This window comes from Coregonus lavaretus, assembly GCF_964263955.1.
Source record: "Coregonus lavaretus genome assembly, chromosome: 6".
Lineage (NCBI taxonomy): Eukaryota > Metazoa > Chordata > Actinopteri > Salmoniformes > Salmonidae > Coregonus > Coregonus lavaretus.
Genome location: NC_139993.1, coordinates 25,763,159 through 25,788,260, shown reverse-complemented (window position 1 = coordinate 25,788,260; position 25,102 = coordinate 25,763,159). Strand labels below are relative to the sequence as shown.

Genomic DNA, 25,102 nt, shown 5'->3' with positions numbered 1-25,102 from the left:
CTAGGGTCTTAAAAGTGCTTCGTAAACTGCTAGGTTGGAGCGCGGAAGCGTCGGAAAGTTCAAATGAACATTAATTGAACCTTTGAGTTCAGGAGCACCATGCCTCGAAGCCTTGTTACACAAGGTAGTGTAGCCTACACCCCCTTGATAGTGTATCCTACATCGCTTCAAAATCTCAACCCTTCTGCTAAACAGCTTGTGTTAGCAAACACGTTTTTATAAAACTACTCTGAAATCAGCCTCTACTTCTGAAGCTTCACTCCTCTCTGGTTCCTCTGAGTGCCAAGGGGGTGTTGGAGGAGGACAAGCCCAGGCAGGGATAATCTCTGTGGGGTGTCTGGTTTGCAGGTACCCTCCCTTCCCTCTCTGGAAGTGTGCAGCACCCGCAGCCATGGGCAGAGTCAACGTGGTGTGTAACCATTGTGTTCCCAGCCCCACCACGCTCCCTCATCAGACACTATGGGAAGGAAAAGGAGGAGGATGGCTGCATCCCAAATGGCAGCCTATTCCCTATAAAGGTCTAGGAATTCCTCTACCGAGAAGCAGAGGATGAAGAGAGGAGTTTTGTTTTATCTATCCCTCTCTGTTTCACCTCTGGTGGTTTGGTGAGAGAATATGACCCCCATAGGAGGAAGTGAAGTCATCCCCTTTTAAACTCAACCTAACAAATGATGTATGTGTGTGTGTGAGAGAGAGAGTACATGTGTCAGTGCTTCCCCTAGGACTTTTTTCAGCAGCAGTGGCAAAGTTAGTGGGTGGGTGGGGGAGATTGTAGAACAACCGCGAGGTCACTTCTGCTGACTTTTTTAAAAGACATTCTACTCCAAAATGCATGAAAATTGAATTAGGTTGACACCATCTGAAATAGAAGTGATGCACACCCATGCACTGTAGGGAGATGAGCAAGTGGTGGCTCATTTGTGCCACTGTTCACCCTGTTTGCTACAAATAAACATTGTAACTTATCTTAAAGGGATAGTGCGAGATTTCAATTATTTTTTAACAGATACCATTTGTATGTCTTTTTGTGCAGTTTGAAGGGAGTTGAAGGCAGTTTTGCGAGCTATTGCTAACTAGCATTAGCACAATGAAAGGAACTCTGGGAACAGCTAGCATGCTAGACTTCAGTCATTGCTTTAATGCTAGTTTGCAGCTAGCATGCGGTCCTCTGTAGCTCAGCTGGTAGAGCACGGCGCTTGTAACGCCAAGGTAGTGGGTTCGATCCCCGGGACCACCCATACACAAAAATAATAATAATGTATGCACGCATGACTGTAAGTCGCTTTGGATAAAAGCGTCTGCTAAATGGCATCTTATTATTATTATTATTATTATTAAATGTTACCATAGACCTCCAGTCATTGCGCTAAGGCAAGTTAGCAATTGGGCTAACGCCTGTTCGAAAATTCCTTCAAAACTGCACGCTGTTTCAAAAATGGTATCCATGCGTTCATCTGACTCTGGGTATGTAGAAAAAGGGCTTAATTGACAAAATCTCGCAATATCCCTTTAAAAGCAGAAATATATAAAAACATTGTAGAGTGGCGGCAATGATTTAGCAGCCACGGGGCTATAGGGGAAACACAGTGTGTGTTTGTGAGAGTTTGCTGTGTGTGTTGAAGGGTCATACAGTCAAAGAGAGGTGTGTATGTGTGTTCAAGGCAACACCTGAATGCCAGTCTAGCTGGCACAACGATAGGAGCCAGACACAGCAACAACCATATCATTGCTGCATGTGGAAAGCTTTATCAATGCACACACCTTTAACAAACTAAAGGAGGAACTAACAATAGGATAGCGCGTGTGTGTGTGTGTGTGTGTGGGGGGGGGGGGGGGGGTGGATTAGCCTAAACACTGACTCGTGATGTATAAGGGTGCGCCCTGACTCATTTTCAAACTGTGTGCATGTGTGCGTCATGGTAAATGGTGTGTATTTGTGTACGCATACGCATGCACGAAACCGAGACAAGGCCCTGGGAGGCTGGCAGCCCGCCTCTCTCGTGCTGCTCTACTAATGCACTTAGCAGGGCTTCACTAAATAAGCAGGCTACTGTAGTGTGGACGCCTCAGTCTGTCACTACACAATAGCCTGTTATTATGGACCTCTCTCTCTGCCTACCAACAAAGAATTACCAACACTGAGCCAGTTAGCAACGACCCAAACACACCCAAGTGAATACAAGTACACACACAGAAATATATAGGCTACTGTAAATGAACACAAACTTTAATGCAAGTTAGCAACAACCCCAACACACACACTGTCAGCAGGCCTGGACTTGTCTTAAATGGTATAGTCTTCTGTATGACTAACGGTCAGTTCCTGGGGGGTCACAGTGTGTATGTGTTACGGCCAACAGCACATTAATTCTCTCCCAGGATCTCCCGTTAACACGGTGGCAGGCAGGCAGGCAGGCACAAACAGATAGCAACAAGGCCTAGCGACGCATTGCAGTCCCACTGGTAAACAGGAAACACACACACAGGCACACGACTGTGACTATGCCTGCTCCTCAAGGGTAGGTATTGTATTGACCACGAGTCGAGACAGAAGTACATGCGAATACGCACAGAAACACATACGGTGCAAACAGACAGGTATTGTGTCGACCACGAAACACACACCTCTGAATATGCATGAAGGCATAAACAGATACAAACGGGGAACTAAGCTATATCACACACCAACGCGCACACACCCACCCAAGGAGGTGTTCTTAAATTCACAAACGCTGCATCCTCTAATCTCTTTCCTTTCACTCCTAGGTCTGCGTCCCAAATGGCACCCAATCAGGGTTGCCTGGGCTACTTTGAAGCAAGGTAAGACATGCCTCATAATATGAAGTAAAACGTTCAGGGTTCAAACAATTAAGTATCCATTTTCAAAATACATACTGCCTCCAGCTCTTATTGCAAAGTGGTGCGTGACGCGCTGATAGCCTGCCTACCGTTGCCTATGCACTTGAAAGGCGAATGAGAGGCGTGTTTCAATGACCAGTTGAGAAAAAAAATAGCAATTTTTTAATCGTGGCCTTCAAAACTGTTGTAAACACGTGACTGCATTTAGAATAGTTGCGCAATGACTGGGCTTATAAAAGCACATGCTTCACTCCAGCAGCAACGAGCTGAGGAGCTATAGTGCTGAGGTGGTATACAGGAGATAGCCCTATTTGGTAAAAGACCAAGTCCATATTATGGCAAGAACAGCTCAAATAAGCAAAGAGAAATGACAGTCCATCATTACTTTAAGACATGAAGGTCAGTAAATCCAGATAATTTCAAGAACTTTGAAAGTTTCTTCAAGTGCAGTCGCAAAAAACATCAAGCGCTATGATGAAACTGGCTCTGAGAGCCGCCACAGGAAAGGAAGACGCAGCGTTACTTCTGCTGCAGAGGATAAGTTCAGTAGAGTTAACTGCACCACAAATTGCAGCCCAAATAAATGCTTCACAGAGTTCAAGTAACATCTCAACATCAACTGCTCAGAGGGGACTGTGTGAATCAGGCCTTCATGGTCGAATTGCTGCAAAGAAACCACTACTAAAGGACACCTATAAGAAGAAGAGACCTGCTTGGGCCAAGAAACACGAGCAATGGACATTAGACCGGTGGAAATGTGTCCTTTGGTCTGGAGTCCAAATTAGAGATTTTTTGTTCCAACCGCTGTGTCTTTCTGAAATGTGGTATGGGTGAACGGATGATCTCCGCATGTGTATTTCCAAATGTAAAGCATGGAGGAGGTTGTTTATGGTGTGGGGGTGCATTGCTGGTGAGACTGTTGGTGATATATTTAGAATTCAAGGCACAATTAACCAGCATGGCTACCACAGCATTCTGCAGCGATACGCCATCCCATCTTGTTTGGGCTTAGTGGGACTGTCATTTGTTTTTCAACAGGACAATGCCCCAACACACCTCCAGGCTGTGTAGGGGCTATTTTACCAAGAAGGAGAGTGATGGAGTGCTGCATCAGATGGCCTGGCCTCCACAATCCCCTGACCTCAACCCAATTGAGATGGTTTGGGAGGAGTCGGACCGCAGAGTGAAGTAAAAGCAGCCAACAAGTGCTCAGCATATGTGGGAACTCCTTCAAGACTGTTGGAAAAGCATTCCAGGTGAAGCTGGTTGAGAGAATGCCAAGAGTGTGCAAAGTTGTCATCAAGGCAAAGGGTTGCTATTTGAAGAATCAAATATAAAATATATTTCGATTTGTTTAACACTTTTTTGTGTTATTTCATAGTTTTGATGTCCTCACTATTATTCTACAATGTAAAAAATAGTAAAAATAAAGAAAATACCTTGAATGAGTAGGTGTGTCCAACCTTTTGACTGGTAGTGTGTGTGTGTGTGTGTGTGTGTGTATATATATATATATATATATATATATATATACACACAGTGGGGGAAAAAAGTATTTAGTCAGCCACCAATTGTGCAAGTTCTCCCACTTAAAAAGATGAGAGAGGCCTGCAATTTTCATTATAGGTACACGTCAACTATGACAGACAAATTGAGATTTTTTTTCTCCAGAAAATCACATTGTAGGATTTTTAATGAATTTATTTGCAAATTATGATGGAAAATAAGTATTTGGTCACCTACAAAAAAGCAAGATTTCTGGCTCTCACAGACCTGTAACTTCTTCTTTAAGAGGCTCCTCTGTCCTCCACTCGTTACCTGTATTAATGGCACCTGTTTGAACTTGTTATCAGTATAAAAGACACCTGTCCACAACCTCAAACAGTCACACTCCAAACTCCACTATGGCCAAGACCAAAGAGCTGACAAAGGACACCAGAAACAAAATTGTAGACCTGCACCAGGCTGGGAAGACTGAATCTGCAATAGGTAAGCAGCTTGGTTTGAAGAAATCAACTGTGGGAGCAATTATTAGGAAATGGAAGACATACAAGACCACTGATAATCTCCCTCGATCTGGGGCTCCACGCAAGATCTCACCCCGTGGGGTCAAAATGATCACAAGAACGGTGAGCAAAAATCACAGAACCACACGGGGGGACCTAGTGAATGACCTGCAGAGAGCTGGGACCAAAGTAACAAAGCCTACCATCAATAACACACTACGCCGCCAGGGACTCAAATCCTGCAGTGCCAGACGTGTCCCCCTGCTTAAGCCAGTACATGTCCAGGCCCGTATGAAGTTTGCTAGAGTGCATTTGGATGATCCAGAAGAGGATTGGGAGAATGTCATATGGTCAGATGAAACCAAAATAGAACCTTTTTTGATTGAAAACCTCCTTCCATCAGCAAGGGCATTGAAGATGAAACGTGGCTGGGTCTTTCAGCATGACAATGATCCCAAACACACCGCCCGGGCAACGAAGGAGTGGCTTCGTAAGAAGCATTTCAAGGTCCTGGAGTGGCCTAGCCAGTCTCCAGATCTCAACCCCATAGAAAATCTTTGGAGGGAGTTGAAAGTCCGTGTTGCCCAGCGACAGCCCCAAAACATCACTGCTCTAGAGGAGATCTGCATGGAGGAATGGGCCAAAATACCAGCAACAGTGTGTGAAAACCTTGTGAAGACTTACAGAAAACGTTTGACCTGTGTCATTGCCATATATAACAAAGTATTGAGAAACTTTTGTTATTGACCAAATAATTATTTTCCACCATAATTTGCAAATAAATTCATTAAAAATCCTACAATGTGATTTTCTGGAGAAAAAAAAATCTCATTTTGTCTGTCATAGTTGACGTGTACCTATGATGAAAATTACAGGCCTCTCATCTTTTTAAGTGGGAGAACTTGCACAATTGGTGGCTGACTAAATACTTTTTTCCCCCACTGTATATATATATATATATATATATATATATATTCAGTTTTCATATTTCACAAATATAATGGGCCTTAATCTATGAATTTCACGTGACTGGGTAGGGGCATGGAAAACCAGTCAGTATCTGGTGTGACCACCATTTGCCTCATGCAGCGTGACATCTCCTTTGCATAGATATTGGCGGGAACTGGAACACGCTGTCATAAACGTCAATCCAGAGCACCCCAAACCTGCTCGCTGAATGGGTGACATGTCTGGTGAGTACGCAGGCCATGGAAGAACTGGGACATTTTCAGCTTCCAGGAATTGTGTACAATTGTGGTGATGGCGGCGGATGAATGGCATGACAATGGGACTCAGGATCTCGTCACCATATCTCTATGCATTCAAATTTCCATTGATAAAATGACATTGTGTTCGTTGTCCATAGCTTATGCCTGCCCATACCATAACCCCACCACCACATGGGGCACTCTGTTCACAACATTGACATCTGCAAACCGCTCGCCAACACGACGCCATACAAGTGGTCTGCAGTTGTGAGGCTGGTTGGACGTACTGCCAAATTCTTTAAAACAATTATCTGCTGGACATTCCTGCAGTCAGCATGCTCACTCAAAACTTGAGACATCTGTGTTGTGACCAAACTGCACATTTTAGAGTGGCGTTTTATTGTCCCCCAGCACAAGGTGCACCCGTGTAATGATCATTCTGTTTAATCAGCTTCTTAATATGCCACACCTGTCAGGTGGATGGATTATCTTGGCAAAAGAGAAATGCTCACTAACAGGAATGTAAAAAAATGTGCGCACAAAATTTAAGAGGAATATGCTTTTTGTGTGTATGGAACATTTCTGGGATCTTTTATTTTAGCTCATGAAACATGGGACCAACACTTTACATGTTGCGTTTATGTTTTTGTTCAGTGTACATTCCATGGTATACAATATCAGATCACTTCATATAGTCATATATATTCAGATGGGTTATATAGTGCACTACTTTTGACCATAGTAAAATGATACGACCACATTGAAAGTTATAGACGCACACGCACTTATTGAGGTGGCAGCACTGTCACTTTGCTTCCTCTGTTATCAGTGTGTGAGAGGACGGGTGGTGTGTGTGTGGCTCGTGAGTGTGAGAGAGAGCTAGTCTGGACTTGTCGGCACTCCACATATTGCTGTGTTTAATCAGCGGCGCCTCTTACCAGAGAGCAGGGCTGGTGGACATGACAGGCGGCGGGCAGCACACTGTTAGCTATTGCTGCTGCCAGACACTCTCTCTTTCCCGCTCTTTTGCTTTCCTCCTCCTCTCCTGAGAGGAGCAATTAAAGTCTCAAGCCCCATGGAGAGATAAAGAGAGTAAGAGAGAGCATGCGAGAGTGTGTCTGTGTGTATGCATTCACGTATCCTGAAGTAGAGAGTGTGTGTCTGCTAAGTTACTAAAATGTAATGTAAATGTGTGTCTAGCCCAATGGAAGGCACATGCATGTGGAGGTATACAGTAACTTAAGCTACACAGTGGTCAGACTGTGTCTAAGACGTCACTGCTACGAAGCAGACATCCCATTGTTAGCTGTCAATCTGTAGCAGTAACAGACACAGGAGACTCAACCTTTTCCAATGCACTGAAATATAGTGAATGAGAAGACTTCACCTTTCCTTTACCACCACTGCCATCTAGTGGCGTCTGGTATATTGCAAAACCACACAGTGTCTTCAAATCAGCGAAAGGGAAACCCACAGCAAATCCATCATATTCAAAACAATATTTTCTACATAAAAATATTTGTTCTTCCTCTAGATACCATAATATAAGTGATCTATTCACTAGTAAGGCATAAACAGGAGGGACCACAAATGTGACTGTACCATTCTGGTTAAACCAAAGTGTGTGTATGTAGCTGGTGTGTGTGTAACAAGTGTGTGTGTGTGTGTGGTGACTCACTGAGGTCCTCTGCCAGCTGTACTCTGCGTCCGGTGATGAGGTGGACCTTCCTCTCGTTGTCCTCACCAAAGTCCTCTAGTACCTCCTTCACGTTCTTCTCCAGGCGCCGCACTGAATATGCAAAACACACACACACACAGGCACACACACAGGGGCACAAATACACACACCACAAAATGTCAGAGATCAAAGATACAGGGAACATAAACCTACACCGAGCAACAATCTTACAAAGGTGTTCCTAATGTTTGGTATACTCAATGTATATAGATATGCCTAGAAATATGGTGCAAGTGCTCTTTGAACAAGACAGTTGAGCTACAATAGGGCTGCGTGATATATCTAATTCACTGTATTAATTCAAATCTATATTTTTGCGTGACATTCCAAATGCCCGTTTTGTTTTTATGAGCGTTTATGTCCGCTTGTTCTAATGTTGTCTTTTTGGTCTAGTCTCCTTCGTTCCTTCTGTGCTGTGTGCACCTAACCATTTACACCAGATATCTATATAATGATGAGATGCTCATGTCTCCGCCCTAACAACGGGAGTCGTTGTCCCAAAGGCGGGAAGGAAGACGACAAGCTGAGGTCCAAAATAAGTCCATAGAAACGCATTGTCTTATTTTAGACGAGAGTGAAACCTCGCCCGTCGCCTCTTCCTCTGTTTACACACCAAGCCCCTACCCCTGCCACTCACATCAACAAAGATGAGAGATCACTTCTTACTCTCTGACAAGCGGTTTCAACTCACTATTTGCATTTGAGATTTGTTCCAACAGAATCGGTCATATGGACACCGATACACAGAGACATTATTTTACTGTAATAGAGGAGAAGTTAAACCTTTCTAACAATACCCTTTTTATGTCTCAACTCTTCAAATTGCACGCTGAGCCAGACACTACTAAAGCGGGAGTATCAATGAACAATGATTCTTGAAAATACTCAGTTTGTCGAGCACGGCATTGCAGTACCATGTACCGCCAGCAGCATTTTAGCCAAAGACTGTTACACTAGCTGTCTAGTCTTTTATAAATGTGCAATAAGCATAAAGAACATTTGTATAAGGAATTGGCAAGTCGTTTTCATTCTGAGAAATAAGGTAGGCCACTTGATTTCAACATCTGAACAAAGTGGACAGGTTAGCATGCTGTTCAAACAGTTGGAGATGGACAGGGTGATCTCATAACAATTCAACTGTTCTGCCTTGTTAGCTAGCAAATACAGTGGGGAAAAAAGGATTTAGTCAGCCACCAATTGTGCAAGTTCTCCCACTTAAGATGAGAGAGGCCTGTAATTTTCATCATAGGTACACGTCAAATATGACAGACAAAATGAGAAAAAAATATCCAGAAAATCACATTGTAGGATTTTTAATGAATTTATTTGCAAATTATGGTGGAAAATAAGTATTTGGTCACCTACAAACAAGCTAGATTTCTGGCTCTCACAGACCTGTAACTTCTTCTTTAAGAGGCTCCTCTGTCCTCCACTCGTTACCTGTATTAATGGCACCTGTTTGAACTTGTTATCAGTATAAAAGACACCTGTCCACAACCTCAAACAGTCACACTCCAAACTCCACTATGGCCAAGACCAAAGAGCTATCAAAGGACACCAGAAACAAAATTGTAGACCTGCACCAGGCTGGGAAGACTGAATCTGCAATAGGTAAGCAGCTTGGTTTGAAGAAATCAACTGTGGGAGCAATTATTAGGAAATGGAAGACATACAAGACCACTGATAATTTCCCTCGATCTGGGGCTCCACGCAAGATCTCATCCCGTGGGGTCAAAATGATCACAAGAACGGTGAGCAAAAATCCCAGAACCACACGGGGGGACCTAGTGAATGACCTGCAGAGAGCTGGGACCAAAGTAACAAAGCCTACCATCAGTAACACACTACGCCGCCAGGGACTCAAATCCTGCAGTGCCAGACGTGTCCCCCTGCTTAAGCCAGTACATGTCCAGGCCCGTCTGAAGTTTGCTAGAGTGCATTTGGATGATCCAGAAGAGGATTGGGAGAATGTCATATGGTCAGATGAAACCAAAATAGAACTTTTTGGTAAAAACTCAACTCGTCGTGTTTGGAGGACAAAGAATGCTGAGTTGCATCCAAAGAACACCATACCTACTGTGAAGCATGGGGGTAGAAACATCATGCTTTGGGGCTGTTTTTCTGCAAAGGGACCAGGACGACTGATCCGTGTAAAGGAAAGAATGAATGGGGCCATGTATCGTGAGATTTTGAGTGAAAACCTCCTTCCATCAGCAAGGGCATTGAAGATGAAACGTGGCTGGGTCTTTCAGCATGACAATGATCCCAAACACACCGCCCGGGCAACGAAGGAGTGGCTTTGTAAGAAGCATTTCAAGGTCCTGGAGTGGCCTAGCCAGTCTCGAGATCTCAACCCCATAGAAAATCTTTGGAGGGAGTTGAAAGTCCGTGTTGCCCAGCGACGGCCCCAAAACATCACTGCTCTAGAGGAGATCTGCATGGAGGAATGGGCCAAAATACCAGCAACAGTGTGTGAAAACCGTTTGACCTGTGCCATTGCCAACAAAGGGTATATAACAAAGTATTGAGAAACTTTTGTTATTGACCAAATACTTATTTTCCACCATAATTTGCAAATAAATTCATTAAAAATCCTACAATGTGATTTTCTGGATTTTTTTTCCTAATTTTGTCTGTCATAGTTGACGTGTACCTATGATGAAAATTACAGGCCTCATCTTTTTAAGTGGGAGAACTTGCACAATTGGTGGCTGACTAAATATTTTTTTCCCCACTGTAGATCCAAGTTGGCTAAACTTGAAATATAAAGATTAGCTGTCTACTCACTAGCACGTGGGCTTGTGCTAGAGAGATCGTTCATGAGACCTGTGTTAATTTTCTAAATGCCTGCTACAAGAAGTTATTCATTAGTAGTGAATGTATTATGCATGGTTCTGATTAAATTTGTAACAAAAAGGGCATTTTCATAGACCGACATGAAAGCCATTATATAATTATATTATTACATTTTACATTTTAGTCATTTAGCAGACGCTCTTATCCAAAAAAAATCTGCAGCATTGAAGGTCCCCAAGAACACAGTGACCTCGATCATTCTTAAATGGAAGAAGTTTGGAACCACCAAGACTGGCTGAGCAATCAGTGGAGAAGGGCCTTGGTCAGGGAGGTGACCAAGAACCTGATGGTCACTCTGACAGAGCTCCAGAGTTCCTCTGTGGAGATGGGAGAACCTTCCAGAAGGACAACCATCTCTGCAGCACTCCACCAATCAGGCCTTTATGGTAGAGTGGCCAGATGGATGTGACTCCTAGGCACATGACAGCCCACTTGGAGTTTGCCAAAAGGCACCTATAAAAGGACTCTCAGACCATGAGAAACAAGATTTTCTGGTCTGATGAAACCAAGATTTAACTCTTTGGCCTGAATGCCAAGTGTCACGTCTGGAGGAAACCTTCTAGCGTCATACCCAAGAAGACTTGAGGCTGTAATCGCTGCCAAAAGGTGCTTCAACAAAGTACTGAGTACTAAAAAAAATACAAACCTGTTTTTGCTTTGTCATTATGGGGTTTTGTGTGTAGATTGATGAGAGAAAACTAACAATTTCATCAATTTTAGAATAAGGCCGTAACATAACAAAATGTGGAAAAGGTCAAGGGGTCTGAATACTTCTGAATGCACTGTAAATTTAGCCTAGGTATAATTTCACACGCCCTGAATTCATTAGATTATTGCTGTCTGTTTGAAGTGCAGTGTATTTGCCCTTTAAATTGTACAACAAAGCTTATTTAGAGAAAACATGAAAACACTTTAGATATATTGTGAAGTCAGATGTTCTTTTAGATATGACTTTTAGGCCATATCGCCTAGCCCTAGATACAGCACACCTGGTTCCACCCTGTAGCTCAGCTAGTGTCCCAAATGGCACCCTATTCACTATGGGCACGGTTAAAAACAATAATGCACTAGGTCAAAAGTAGTGCACTATGTACGGAATAGGGTACCATTTGGGGCACAACCAATAATTCTGCTGCCTAGCTCCCCAGGACACAGTAGCTCACTCAGGGTCAGACTGAGGGCAGACGTTCTCCGCTCAAACTCTATGACTCAACGGACTGTTTACCGCCCCTCTCATTTAAACCAGTTAAGAGCTATAAAGCCTTCAATTTCAGGCCGGTGGGGCTGGTATGCAGCTGCCTGCCTGTATGCTCTGGTGAGGGCTTGGCAGTTCTCGCCTCCTGGAGAGGGAGAAACCCACAGTTAAAACTGTCCAGATCTGGAATGACAACAGTATCACTTGTCTCCAGGGGTGTTTTGACTGTACAATGTGGGAGGTATTTGAGGACAGCAGCTCTGATCTGGATGAACTCACAGAGGTTATTTCAGACTATGTAAACTTCTGTGTTGAGTCAGTTGTGCCTACTAAGACCTGTAAAATCTTCCCTAACAACAAGCCTTGGGTATCAAAACATCTAAAATCACTACTTGATAGGAAGAAGGCAGTTTATGCTGGGGGTGATAGACAGGCTTTAAGAGATGTACAACGTGAGATAAAAAAGACAGATACTGGTGGACAAGGAGGCATACAAGCAAAGGGTGGAGAGGACCCTCTCCTCAGGAAACGCAAGGGTGGCCTGGCAAGGGATTAAATCCATGGCTAGTGCCCCCCATATAGGCAGGGGAAAAACCAGTGCTGACCTTGGGGGATATGAGGGCCAGAACATGGCTAATGAACTGAATGTTTTCTTCTCAAGATTTGAATCAGACAACTTCGTGTCAGAGGTAAAACAAATGAAAGCATCATTACAAATGTTTGAGAGAGTTGTTGTTCAACAGTCTGATGTTCTAAAGTTGTTCAGGGGATGTAACACATACAAAAGCCCAGGCCCAGACAAAATAAGTGGGCATGTGTTAAAGCACTGTGCTGAACAACTGGCTGGTGTTTTTACAGACATTTTCCAATCTTCACTCAACCAGCAACACGTTCCAGTATTGTGGAAAAAATCAATAATTATACCAATTCCTAAAGTATCAAATCCCTCTGTGCTGAATGACTATCGCCCTGTCGCTTTGACATCCTTAGTTATGAAATGCCTTGAGAAAATTGTGAAAAGTCATATTCTCAGTGTCACCCAGAAGCTCCTCGACCCATTTCAGTTTGCCTATCAGACCAGCAGAGGAGTTGATGATGCCATTCTTACCCTCCTTAACATGGTCTATAGACATCTAGAAGGTGCCAAATCTCATGTCAGGGTTCTGTTTGTTGACTTTTCTTCTGCCTTCAACACAATCCAGCCTTACATTCTGGCACAGAGACTCATTCGGGACTTTTCCTTAGATGGGGGGCTGGTTTTGTGGCTGTTGGACTTCCTGAGCCAACGCTCACAGCGAGTCAAAATAGGTCCCCATGTGTCGGATATACGCAATACCAACACAGGCTCTCCTCAGGGATGTGTTTTGTCCCCACTTCTGTACATCTTGTACACTAATAGTTGTACTAGTTCCCATACTGACAGACACCTCGTTAAGTTCGCTGATGACACTGCCTTGATCAGCCTGTTGCATGATGACGAGGAACATCATGGCCCGGTCCTAGATGACTTTGTAGAGTGGTGTGAGGAATCACACTTGGTCCTCAATACTAACAAGACCAAAGAGATGTGCATAGACTTCAGGAAGCGTACAACACCTACCTCTGCAACATCTATCAGAGGCCAGAATATAGAAATTGTAGAGGAATATAAATATCTGGGTGTCTTTTTGGACAGTAAGCTTCAGTGGAGTAAATGTACAGACCAGATCTACAAAAAGAGCCAACAGAGACTGTACTTTCTAAAAAAAGTTGGGTTCTTTTAATATAGACTGTACTATATTGACTCTGTTTTACAAATCCTTTATTGAGAGTATTTTAACTTTTTGTATTGTTTGTTGGTTTGGCAATGCCACTGTCAGTCAGAGAAACATGCTGAGAAGGATTATTACCACAGCAAGTAAGGTACTTGGAGTCAAACAGACAGGCCTGGATGAGATCTTTAAGGTCAGGGCCCTCCGTAAGGCTCACAAAATCATTTTAGACCCAAGTCACCCCCTGTACCTGGACTTTGAATTACTCCCCTCTGGGCGTAGGTATAGGGCACCCCTCAGCAGGAAAAATAGAACGAGACAATCATTTGTGCCAGGTGTGATATCCCTCTTAAATAGCTCGGGCAAATGTTCCCATTGACCCCGTAAGGCCAGCAGGCTAGTCTTTGTTTTAAATGTTTTAAATGTTTTATTTCTTATTTCTTACTTTTATTGGTGGGTGACTGTTATTGAAAGTTGTATTGTCAATCTTGTTTTGTATTTAACGCCACTTTAAATGTGTACATGACACTGCAACAAAATTTCCCCTTGGGGACAATAAAGTAAGTAAGTAAGTAAGTAAGTAAGTTGGCAGACTGAGATGGTACAGACGTGGGTTCATCCCAGCTAAGCCCCAGTTCAGTGTAGCTCAGTCTTATATGACTCCGCCCAGTTCTGCCTAGCCCCAACATTAGCTAACTCATGATAATCAAGCTAACCATGAAGCCTATGCTAGTATAGCTAGTATGAATTTCAGGGGAACGCAATCTCTGCAACGACGAACACAACAGGAAGTCTGTTCCACTGGTTTCCGGTTTGATTTCCACTTTTTGTAATGGCTGAAAACCCCATTACCAGCTCTATACTCCATTACCAGGCCATACCCTATACCCAGTCTCAGCCCCAACCCTATACCCCAGTCTCAGTCCCAGCCCTATAGCCCAGTCTCAGCCCCAGCCCTATAGCCCAGCCCTATACCCCAGTCCTATACCCCAGTCTCAGCCCCAGCCCTATACCCCAGTCCCAGTCCCAGCCCTATACCCCAGTCTCAGTCCCAGCCCTATACCTCAGCCCCATACCCAACCCTATACCCCAATCCCAGCCCTATACCCCAGTCCCAGCCCTATAACTCAGTCCCAGCCCTATACCTCAGTCCCAGCCCCATTCCTATACCCCAATCCCATACCCCAATCCCAGTCCCATACCTCAGTCCCAGCCCTATACCCCAGTCCCAGCCCTATACCCCAGCCCCATACCCCAGCCCAATTCCTATACCCCAGTCTCAGCCCTACACCCCAGTCCCAGCCCTATACCCCAGTCCCAGCCCTATACACAAGTCCCAGCCCCATACCCCAGTCCCAGCCCCATACCCCAGTCCCATACCCCAGTCCCAGCCCTGTAACCCAGCCCTATTCCCCAGTCTCAGTCCCAGCCCTATACCCCAGTCCCAGCCCTATACCCTAGTCCCAGCATACCCTCTGTGTTGGTTAGCTGCTGTCTGAGTGTGTTGGCTGTGATAAGCAGCATCCTCTGGATCCTCCAGAACAGCACTACGTCATTGCACTCCAGCTACAAAGAAAGATAAACAAGATACTTTTAAACTGAGATAGGGTCAAACTTACATGCAGTATTAGTCAGAGATAATTGGGGGGGTAGTGTAGATGAAATCCAAAAAATGACAGGTGAATTGTATTTAAAAAATGTAAAGTATTTTTCCATGGTTTTTACTGCAGGCAGGGGAAAGGGTAGTGTAGATGGATGGACAACGTACTACAGTCCAAAGGTGTGTTCAACAAGGGAAATAACACATTCCATTTATTTTGTGTTAACCACAGCGTCAATGCATCAATGCTGCGTAATAAATTCTGCAGCCAAACGTAAATTTGATGCATATGTTGGATATATCCAACATATGCACCACACAGAACGCATTGCGACTGCCTCTGCAACGCTGCAAGGCAAACGCAGCTTCCACTGGAAATACACTTCTGGTGTACCGAAACGCAAATGGGGCTGTCGGTCTGATCGAGGCATAACATCTGAGAAGGTAGGCAAACTTAAGTGTATGTTGCAGGTATTCCCGAGTGGCGCTGTGGTCTAAGGCACTGCATTGCAGTGCTAGCTGTGCCACTAGATATCCTGGTTCGAATCCAGGCTCTGTCGTAGCCGGCCGCGACCGGGAGACCCATGGGGCGGCGCACAATTGGCCCAGGGTAGGGGAGGGAATGGCCGGCAGGGATGTAGCTCAGTTGGTAGAGCATGGCGTTTGCAACGCCAGGGTTGTGGGTTAGATTCCCACGGGGGGGCCAGTATGAAAAAATATAAATAATGTATGCACTCACTAACTGTAAGTCGCTCTGGATAAGAGCTTCTGCTAAATGACTAAAATGTAAATGATTAACTGCCACTACAAATAATCATGTGGCGATTTAGGCTTTCTATTTCATCTAGTGAGAATGAATAATCCTTACAAAAATTAGCTATTTGTGGCTTCACCATAACATTTTGGAATGTTCATTTAAATCATTCAACTGAAATTGTGGTAACATGTTCGCCAAAACGGAAGCCTTGTTGAACTCAAATCATAATGTGTCACTAAAACCTTAGTTGAGAACAGCTATCACTGGCAGCTTACATCGGAGCCTAGGTCACTTACCTCTGAGTCAACAAAGTGTCTCTGGTAGTAGTAGAAGCCTCGTCTACACAGGTTACAGTGCTGCAGGGCCTTCTGCAGGAAGTGACGTCTATACAGTTGGTGCCACGTGTCCTTGATCTGGAACACAGGAAGTAGTAGAGGAGGGACAGAATGAGAGAGGGGCAGGCTCTGCTTCATGGTGTCTGGGGTAGTGTGTGTGCGTTTGTATGTGCGCCTGCGTGCGTGCATCTAAATACTTGTGTCTTTGAGTACTCATCTCCTCTATCGAGATAATGATCTGAAAACACAATATGGTGGGTACCTACTGGAGAGATACTTCCACCTGCCCAGTTCTTCAATAAATGCATACATACTTATTGCAAAGTTATTACATGTTTACTCCATTGGAGTTCCTAAGACTTGTGACCAGAAAATGTGACCAGAGTTGGTCTCCCTCACCAGGGCAGGGTCCACCTCCACCCCTCGGCCCTCCAGATTCTTGCGGACAGTGGTGACCTCGTCGTTTGCCAGGTAGGCTGTGTGGTCCTCGTGGAGCTTCAGCAGGCGCTCCAGCTCGTTTTTGGTTTCGTTGCGGGTGTGCTGCTCGGGCGAGCGGTTCTTCCAGCTCATCCAGCGCTGCTTCCAGTCAGGACCCACCATGTCATTTATCACTGATTCAGCTAGGAGACACACAGAGGTAGTAAGATTGTAGTAATAGAGATAGACAGGTGCAAGGGGGGGGGGGGGGGGATTAGGGTTGTCACGATACCTGTATCGCGATCCTGGGAAGTATCGTGGCAAGAAAACAAAACATGAAGCGGATTTCATTTCTTGAGGAAAACAGTCCTAATGTTAGAAACAAACAGCATTATGTTGTGACCTAGAATCACATGTCTAATTTGCAAGCTATAGCACACACAATTTTACGTAAAGTAGGTTTTTATAGGACCATAGAGTTCAAACTAATTCCGGTTTTCTTTTTTGCCATGGAAAATCTGGTATCGTAGTATAGCAACACTGGTATCGTGACAACCCTAACAGAGATAGACAGGTGCAGAGAGAAGGAGACAAATATACAGTTGAAGTCGGAAGTTTACATACACTTAGGTTGGAGTCATTAAAACGTGTTTTTCAACCACTCCACAAATGTCTTGTTAACAAACTATAGTTTTGTCAAGTCGGATAGGACATCGACTTTGTTTACAGACAGATTATTTCACTTATAATTCACTGTATCACAAAAAGTTGACTGTGCCTTTAAACGGCTTGGAAAATTCCAGAAAATGATGTTTCTGGCTTTAGAAGCTTCTGATAGGCTAATCATTTGAGTCAATTGGAGGTATACCTGTGGATGTATTTCAAGTCCTACCTTCAAACTCAGTGCCTCTTTGCTTGACATCATGGGAAAATAAAAACAAATCAGCCAAGACCTCAGAAAGAAAATTGAAGACCTCCACAAGTCTGGTTCATCCTTGGGAGCAATTTCCAAACGCCTGAAGCTACCACGTTCATCTGTACAAACAATAGTACGCAAGTATAAACATCATGGGACCACGCAGCCATCATACCGCTCAGGAAGGAGACGCGTTCTGTCTCCTAGAGATGAACGTACTTTGGTGCGGAAAGTGCAAACCAATCCCAGAACAACAGCAAAGGACCTTGTGAAGATGCTGGAAGAAACAGGCACAAAAGTATCTATATCCACAGAAAAACGAGTCCTATATCGACATAACCTGAAAGGCCGCTCAGCAAGGAAGAAGTCACTGCTCCAAAACCGCCATAAAAAGCCAGACTACAGTTTGCAACTGCACATGGGGACAAAGATCTTACTTTTAGGAGACATGTCCTCTGGTCTGATTAAACAAAAATAGAACTGTTTGGCCATAATGACCATCGTTATGTTTGGAGGAAAAAGGGGGTGGCTTGCAAGCCGAAGAACACCATCCCAACCGTGAAGCACGGGGGTGGCAGCATCATGCTGTGGGGGTGCTTTGCTGCAGGAGGGACTGGTGCCCCTCACAAAATAGATGGCATCATGAGGAAGGAAAATTATGTGGATATATTGAAGCAACGTCTCAAGACATCAGTCAGGAAGTTAAAGCTTGGTCGCAAATGGGTCTTCCAAATGGACAATGACCCCAAGCATACTTCCAAAGTTGTGGCAAAACAGCTTAAGGACAACAATGTCATGGTATTGGAGTTGCCATGACAAAGCCCTGACCTCAGTCCTATAGAACATTTGTGGGCAGAACTGAAAAAGCGTGTGCGAGCAAGGAGGCCTACAAACCTGACTCAGTTACACCAGCTCGATCAGGACCAATGGGCCAAAATTCACCCAACTTATTGTGGGAAGTTTGTGGAAGGCTACCCGAAACGTTTGACCCAAGTTAAACAATTTAAAGGCAATGCTACCAAATACTAATTGAGTGTATGTAAACTTCTGAACCTCTGGGAATGTGATGAAATAAATAAAAGCTGAAATAAATCATTCTCTCTACTATTATTCTGACATTTAACATTCTTAAAATAAAGTGGTGATCCTAACAGACCTAAAACAGGGAATTTTTACTGGGATTAAATGTCAGGAATTGTGAAAAACTGAGTTTAAATGTATTTGGCTAAGGTGTATGTAAACTTCCGACTTCAACTGTACATCAGCAACTCAGTAAGTGAAAGTTCAAGAAAGTGGTTGATACTAAAGGGGGTAAGCCATGTTGAAGGTGGGTGTGTAACGTACTGTCTTTGAGGCGCGCCTGCAGGGTCTCCTCCATGAACTGGATGGCTGCATCCCACTGGGGCTTGTCTGTGATGGAGCGGTCCTCCAGAGCATTGTGCTGGATCACCCTCTGACAACACACACAGACAGGAGAAATGACATTACGCACAAGGCAAGGGGAGACAGGAAACCTGAATGTATAACAATGTTTGCCTGCTGTATATGTGGTTGAATATGAGAAAGAGTAAAGAGTATCGCAATGTCAGTGTCTTTTTACTGTGTGTGTGCCCATGTTTAATTACCAGGCTGTCCATGGCCCTCTCGTTCCACTTGTGCCTCTTGATGCTCTCGTCCTTCACTGCCTCCTTGAGCTTGTCAAAGATGTCGTCCTGGTCCTTCCCTTTATACTCGGCCATGAAGCGGGCAAACTCCTCCTGCAGCGTCTCCCAGGCAACCTGTGAGGAACAGAGAAGAAGATGGGGCCTTGTGTCAACACAGCACAATGGCCGGCTACAGACTACTGTGACAACGCTACAATATCTGCATACCATTACTGTCATACCAATTAGTGATTGCGAGGAAAACGCAAATGTGGAACAAAAGGACATAATTGACTACAACAGTAAAACCATTCATCTCCAATAATAATTATTGAAATAATCAAAACAGAGTCCTGACATGAACATTTCCTTAAGACATTTACAGTGCATTCGGAAAGAATTCAGACCACTTGACTTTTCCCACATTTTGTTATGTTACAGCCTTATTCCAAAATGGTTTAAACAGTTTTTCCCCCCTCATGAATCTACACAAAATACCACATAATGACAAAGTAAAAACAGGTTTTTCTTCATTTTTGCAAATATATCACATTTACATACGTATTCAGACCCTTTACTCAGTACTTTGTTGAAGCACCTTTGGCAGCGATTACAGACTCGAGTCTTCTTGGGTATGACGCTACAAGCTTGGCACAGCTGTATTTGGAGAGTTTCTCCCATTCTTCTCTGAAGATCCTCTCAAGCTCTGTCAGGTTGGATGGGGAGCATCGCTGCACAGCTATTTTCTGGTCTCTCAAGAGTTGTTTGATCGGGTTCAAGTCTGGGCTCTGGCTGGGCCACTCAAGGATATTCAGAGACTTGTCCCAAAGCCACTCCTATGTTGTCTTGGTTGTGTGCTTAGGGTCATTGTCCTGTTGGAAGGTGAACCTTCGCCCAAGTCTGAGGTCATGAGCGCTCTGGAGCAGGTTTTCAACCAGGATCTCTCTGTACTTGCTCTGTTCATCTTTCCCTCGATCCTAACTAGTCTCCCTGTCCCTGCCACTAAAAAACATCTCCACAGCATGATGCTGCCACCACCATGCTTCACCGTAGGGATGGTGCCAGGTTTCCTCCAGACGTGACGCTTGGCATTCAGGCCAAAGAGTTCAATCTTGGTTTCATCAAACCAGAGATTCTTGTTTCTCATGGTCTGAGAGTCCTTTAGGTGCCATTTGGCAAACTCCAATTGGGCTGTCATGTGCCTTTTACTTAGGAGTGGCTTCCGTCTAGCCACTCTACCATAAAGACCTGATTGGTAGAGTGCTGCAGAGATGGTTGTCCTTATGGAAGGTTCTCCCATCTCCACAGAGGAACTCTAGAGCTCTGTCAGAGTGACCATTGGGTTCTTGGTCACCTCCCTGACCAAGGCCCTTCTCCCCCGATTGTTCAGTTTGGCCAGGCGGCCAGCTCTAGGAAGAGTCTTGGTGGTTCCAAACTTCTTCCATTTAAGAATGATGGAGGCCACTGTGTTCTTGGGGACCGTCAATGCTGCAGAAATGTGTTGCTACCCTTCCCCAGATCTGTCTCGACTCAATCCTGTCTCGGAGCTCTATGGCCAATTCCTTCGACCTCATGGCTTGGTTATTGCTCTGAAATACACTGTCAACTGTGGGACCTTATATAGACAGGTGTGTGCCTTTCCAAATCATGTCCAATCAATTGAATTTAACACAGGTGGACTCCAATCAAGTTGTAGAAACATCTCAAGGATGATCAATTGAAACAGGACGCACCTGAGCTCAATTTCGAGTCTCATGGCAAAGGGGCTGAATACTTATGTAAATAAGGTATTTTTTAAAATATTTTTTTTAATACATTTGCAAAACATTCTAAAAACCTGTTTTTACTTTGTCATTATGGGGTGTAGATTGATGAGGGTGGAAAAAGGGAAGGGGTGTGAATACTTTCCGAAAGCACTGTAGCTCCACAGTTAGCCATGAAGAGATTTAAAGAGATTGAGGCAGCAGTAATAGTGTAACTCCACCTCTAATGCTTTGTGAGGCAGCTGCTTGTCTGTCCACTGTTTGAGCTTGATGTCCACGGTGGTGTTGAAGGTGCCAGAGTTCATGGTCTGGGCTGCCGGCAGGTAGATGTTCTCGATGACGTGTGTGGACACCCGCTCCCACAGCTTCTTCTGTAGGATGGCCTCCCTGCAGGGGCAAAGGGCAGATAGGGGAAATACAACCAAGTGAGATTTTTTTTTTTTTACACCTTTATTTAACCAGGTAAGCCAGTTGAGAACAAGTTCTCATTTACAACTGCGACCTGGCCAAGATAAAGTAAAGCAGTGCGATAAAAACAACAACAACACAGAGTTACATATGGAATAAACAAAAACGTACAGTCAATAACACAATAGAAAATAGAAAATGTATATACATTATGTGCAAATGTAGTAAGATATGGAGGTAAGGCAATAAATAGGCCATAGTGCAAAATAATTACAATTTAGTATTAACACTGGAGTGATAGATGTGCAGATAGAGATACTGGGGTGCAAATGAGAAAAATAAATAATGTAAATAACAATATGGGGATGAGGTAGTTGGGTGGGCTAATTACAGATGGGCTGTGTACAGGTACAGTGATCGATAAGCTGCTCTGACAACTGATGCTTACAGTTAATGAGGGAGATAAGTGTCTCCAGCTTCAGAGATTTTTGTAGTTAGTTCCAGTCATTTGTGGCAGAGAACTGGAAGGAATGGCGGCCAAAGGAGGTGTTGGCTTTGGGGATGACCAGTGAGATATACATGCTGGAGTGCATACTACGGGTGGGTGTTGCTATGGTGACCAATGAGCTAAGATAAGGCGGGGATTTCCCTAGAAGTGATTTATAGATGACCTGGAGCCAGTGGGTTTAGCGACGAATATGTAGTGAGGGCCAGCCAACAAGAGCGTACAGGTCACAATGGTGGGTAGTATATGGGGCTTTGGTGACAAAACGGATGGCACTGTGATAGACTACATCCAATTTGCTGAGTTGAGTGTTGGAAGCTATTTTGTAAATGACATCACCAAAGTCAAGGATCGGTAGGATAGTCAGTTTTACGAGGGCATGTTTAGCAGCATGAGTGAAGGAAGCTTTGTTGCGAAACAGGAAGCCGATTCTAGATTTAACTTTGGATTGGAGTTGCTTAATGTGAGTCTGGAAGGAGAGTTTACGGTCTAACCCGACACCTAGGTATTTGTGGTTGGACATCGCTTTGGAGACAACACTATGTGGGTGAATCCCAAAATGACACCCTATTCCTGATATAATGCACTACTTTTGGGACAAATCCCCATGAAAGCCCAGCAGCTTGTTAACTAAAGCTAGGCTCTTTATCTGACCAGGGCTGTACGACAATGGGACAAACCCCTACTCAATCCCCCTGGGCTGCTGGTGAAAACTCATTTATCACAAAACACACACTCATATTTCATCCACAACCCTTTGTTTTTGCTCCCAGCACCACTCATATCAATACAACACACTTCTCAGATGCTTCGATTGCGTTGCTGGTTAACAGGGCCATCTTGGCTCCCCCACCACCCCCAGTCACACCGTAGCCCATTCATCAGGCCATTGATCCAGTGCTACAGATGGGGCTCGGAGGGGCTCTCAGCCTCTCACCAACCACTGGACATCCATCTCATTTAGCCTACTGCTAACCTCTGGGGGGGGGGGGGCTGAGACCAATACACGTATGCACACAGACAGGCACACACGCTAGCCACCTGCACCATTCAGAGCTTCTACAGCAAAGCCGGCTAACTGCCGGGGAATTTCTGAATTAATTTAATGATCTTTGAATATGAAGCATAAGTTGATGTTGGCCATAATAAAATCATAACATCTTTAAAAAACTAAATAATAGTCACTAATCATGTACATAAAGCTGCAGGTGATACAACATAATTTGAAGGGGAACATGTTCATCACGGGAAACATGAGTGCAAACACTAACCAGTGTTTCGGTGTCACTTGACTCAAGCTAATAACTTCATCCAAGATTTCGTTCTTGGCTTTTTCGAAGAGTTCATTCTGGAGGATAAGATGAACAGAAAACTAATGATTAGCGGGTGGAATCTGGCACTGTTGACCATTCTCTCAAAATTTCAGAAAAAGCCCAATAGACAGACATGAACACTGGACTGGTGAAGGATATTATTGTGGACAGAAGCAGACAGAGTCCTAACTAGACTAGAGTTAACTATAATTAAGTAAAACAATATATAGGCCTATAGAATTATAATGGAACACAAGATATATATAGATATAGATATACACTACCAGTCGAAAGTTTGGACACTCCTACTCATTCAAGGGTTTTTCTTTATTTTTACTATTTTCTACATTGTAGAATAATAGTGAAGACATCAAAACTATGAAATAACACATATGGAATCATGTAGTAACCAGAAAAGTGTTAAACAAATCAAAATATATTTTATTTTTGAGATTCTTCAAATAGCCACCCTTTGCCTTGATGACAGCTTTGCACACTCTTGGCATTCTCTCAACAAGCTTCATGAGGTAGTCACCTGGAATGCATTTCAATTAACAGGTGTGCCTTCTTAAAATATAATTTGTGGAATGTATTTCCTTCTTAATGCTTTTCAGCCAATCAGTTGTGTTGTGACAAGTTAGGGGGGGTATACATAAGATAGCCCTATTTGGTAAAAGACCCAAGTCCATGTTAATGGCAAGAACAGCTCAAATAAGCAAAGAGAAATTACAGTCCATCATTACTTTAAGACATGAAGGTGAGTCGCAAAAACCATCAAGCGCTATGATGAAACTGACTCATGAGGACCGCCACAGGAAAGGAAGACCCAGAGTTACCTCTGCTGCAGAGGATAAGTTCATTAGCATTACCAGCCTCAGAAATTGCAGCCCAAATAAATGCTTCACAGAGTTCAAGTAACAGACACATCTCAACATCAACTGTTCAGAGGAGACTGTGTGAATCAGGCCTCGAATTAATGATCGAATTGCTGCAAAGAAACCACAACCAAAGGACACCAATATGAAGAAGAGACTTGCTTGGGCCAAGAAACACGAGCAATGGACATTAGACCGGTGGAAATGTGTCCTTTGGTCAGAGTCCAAATTGGAGATATTTGGTTCCAACCGCCGTGGCTTTGTGAGACGCGGTGTGGGTGAACGGATGATCTCCGCATGTGTATTTCCCACCGTAAAGCATGGAGGAGGTGGTGTTATGGTGTGGGGGTGCTTTGCTGGTTACACTGTCTGTGATTTATTTAGAATTCAAGGCACACTTAACCAGCACGGCTACCACAGCATTCTGCAGTGATACGCCATCCCATCTGGTTTGGGCTTAGTGGGACTATCATTTGTTTTTGAACCGGACAATGACCCAACACACCTCCAGGCTGTGTAAGGGCTATTTTACCAAGAAGGAGAGTGATGGAGTGCCGCATCAGATGACCTGGCCTCCACAATCCCCCGACCTAAACCCAATTGAGATGGTTTGGGATGAGTCGGACCATAAAGTGAAGGAAAAGCAGCCAACAAGTGCTCATGTGGGAACTCCTTCAAGACTGTTGGAAAAGCATTCCAGGTGAAGCTGGTTGAGAGAATGCCTAGATTTGTTTAACACTTTTTTGGTTATTACATGATTCCATATGTGTTATTTCATAGTTCTACAATGTAGAAAATAGTAAAAATAAAGAAAAACCCTTGAATGAGTAGGTGTGTCCAAACTTTTGACTGGTACTGTATATGGATCTCGATGGTCCTTACCCTGTCCAGCTCTCTCAGACGGGGGTAGTTGTTCTTCCACTCTGTCTCCAGGTTGAAGCGGGACGCTGAGGGAGG

At 44.0% G+C, this 25,102-nt stretch overlaps 1 protein-coding gene across 7 annotated transcripts in view; it reads right to left on the bottom strand.

Moving 5' to 3' along the window:
• opa1 (OPA1 mitochondrial dynamin like GTPase) overlaps window positions 1–25,102 on the bottom strand; it is a 65,559-nt gene that overhangs the window by 15,898 nt on the left and 24,559 nt on the right. For all 7 annotated transcript variants that reach the window (XM_084164440.1, XM_084164435.1, XM_084164439.1 and 4 more), the window contains 9 exons: window positions 25,028–25,092; window positions 23,229–23,305; window positions 21,266–21,431; window positions 19,264–19,416; window positions 18,983–19,091; window positions 16,705–16,925; window positions 16,267–16,383; window positions 15,086–15,179; window positions 7,752–7,862 (listed from right to left, as the gene is read on the bottom strand). In XM_084164440.1, coding sequence (XP_084020566.1) covers window positions 7,752–7,862; window positions 15,086–15,179; window positions 16,267–16,383; window positions 16,705–16,925; window positions 18,983–19,091; window positions 19,264–19,416; window positions 21,266–21,431; window positions 23,229–23,305; window positions 25,028–25,092 — 1,113 coding nt within the window. The remainder of the gene's footprint in view (window positions 1–7,751; window positions 7,863–15,085; window positions 15,180–16,266; window positions 16,384–16,704; window positions 16,926–18,982; window positions 19,092–19,263; window positions 19,417–21,265; window positions 21,432–23,228; window positions 23,306–25,027; window positions 25,093–25,102) is intronic.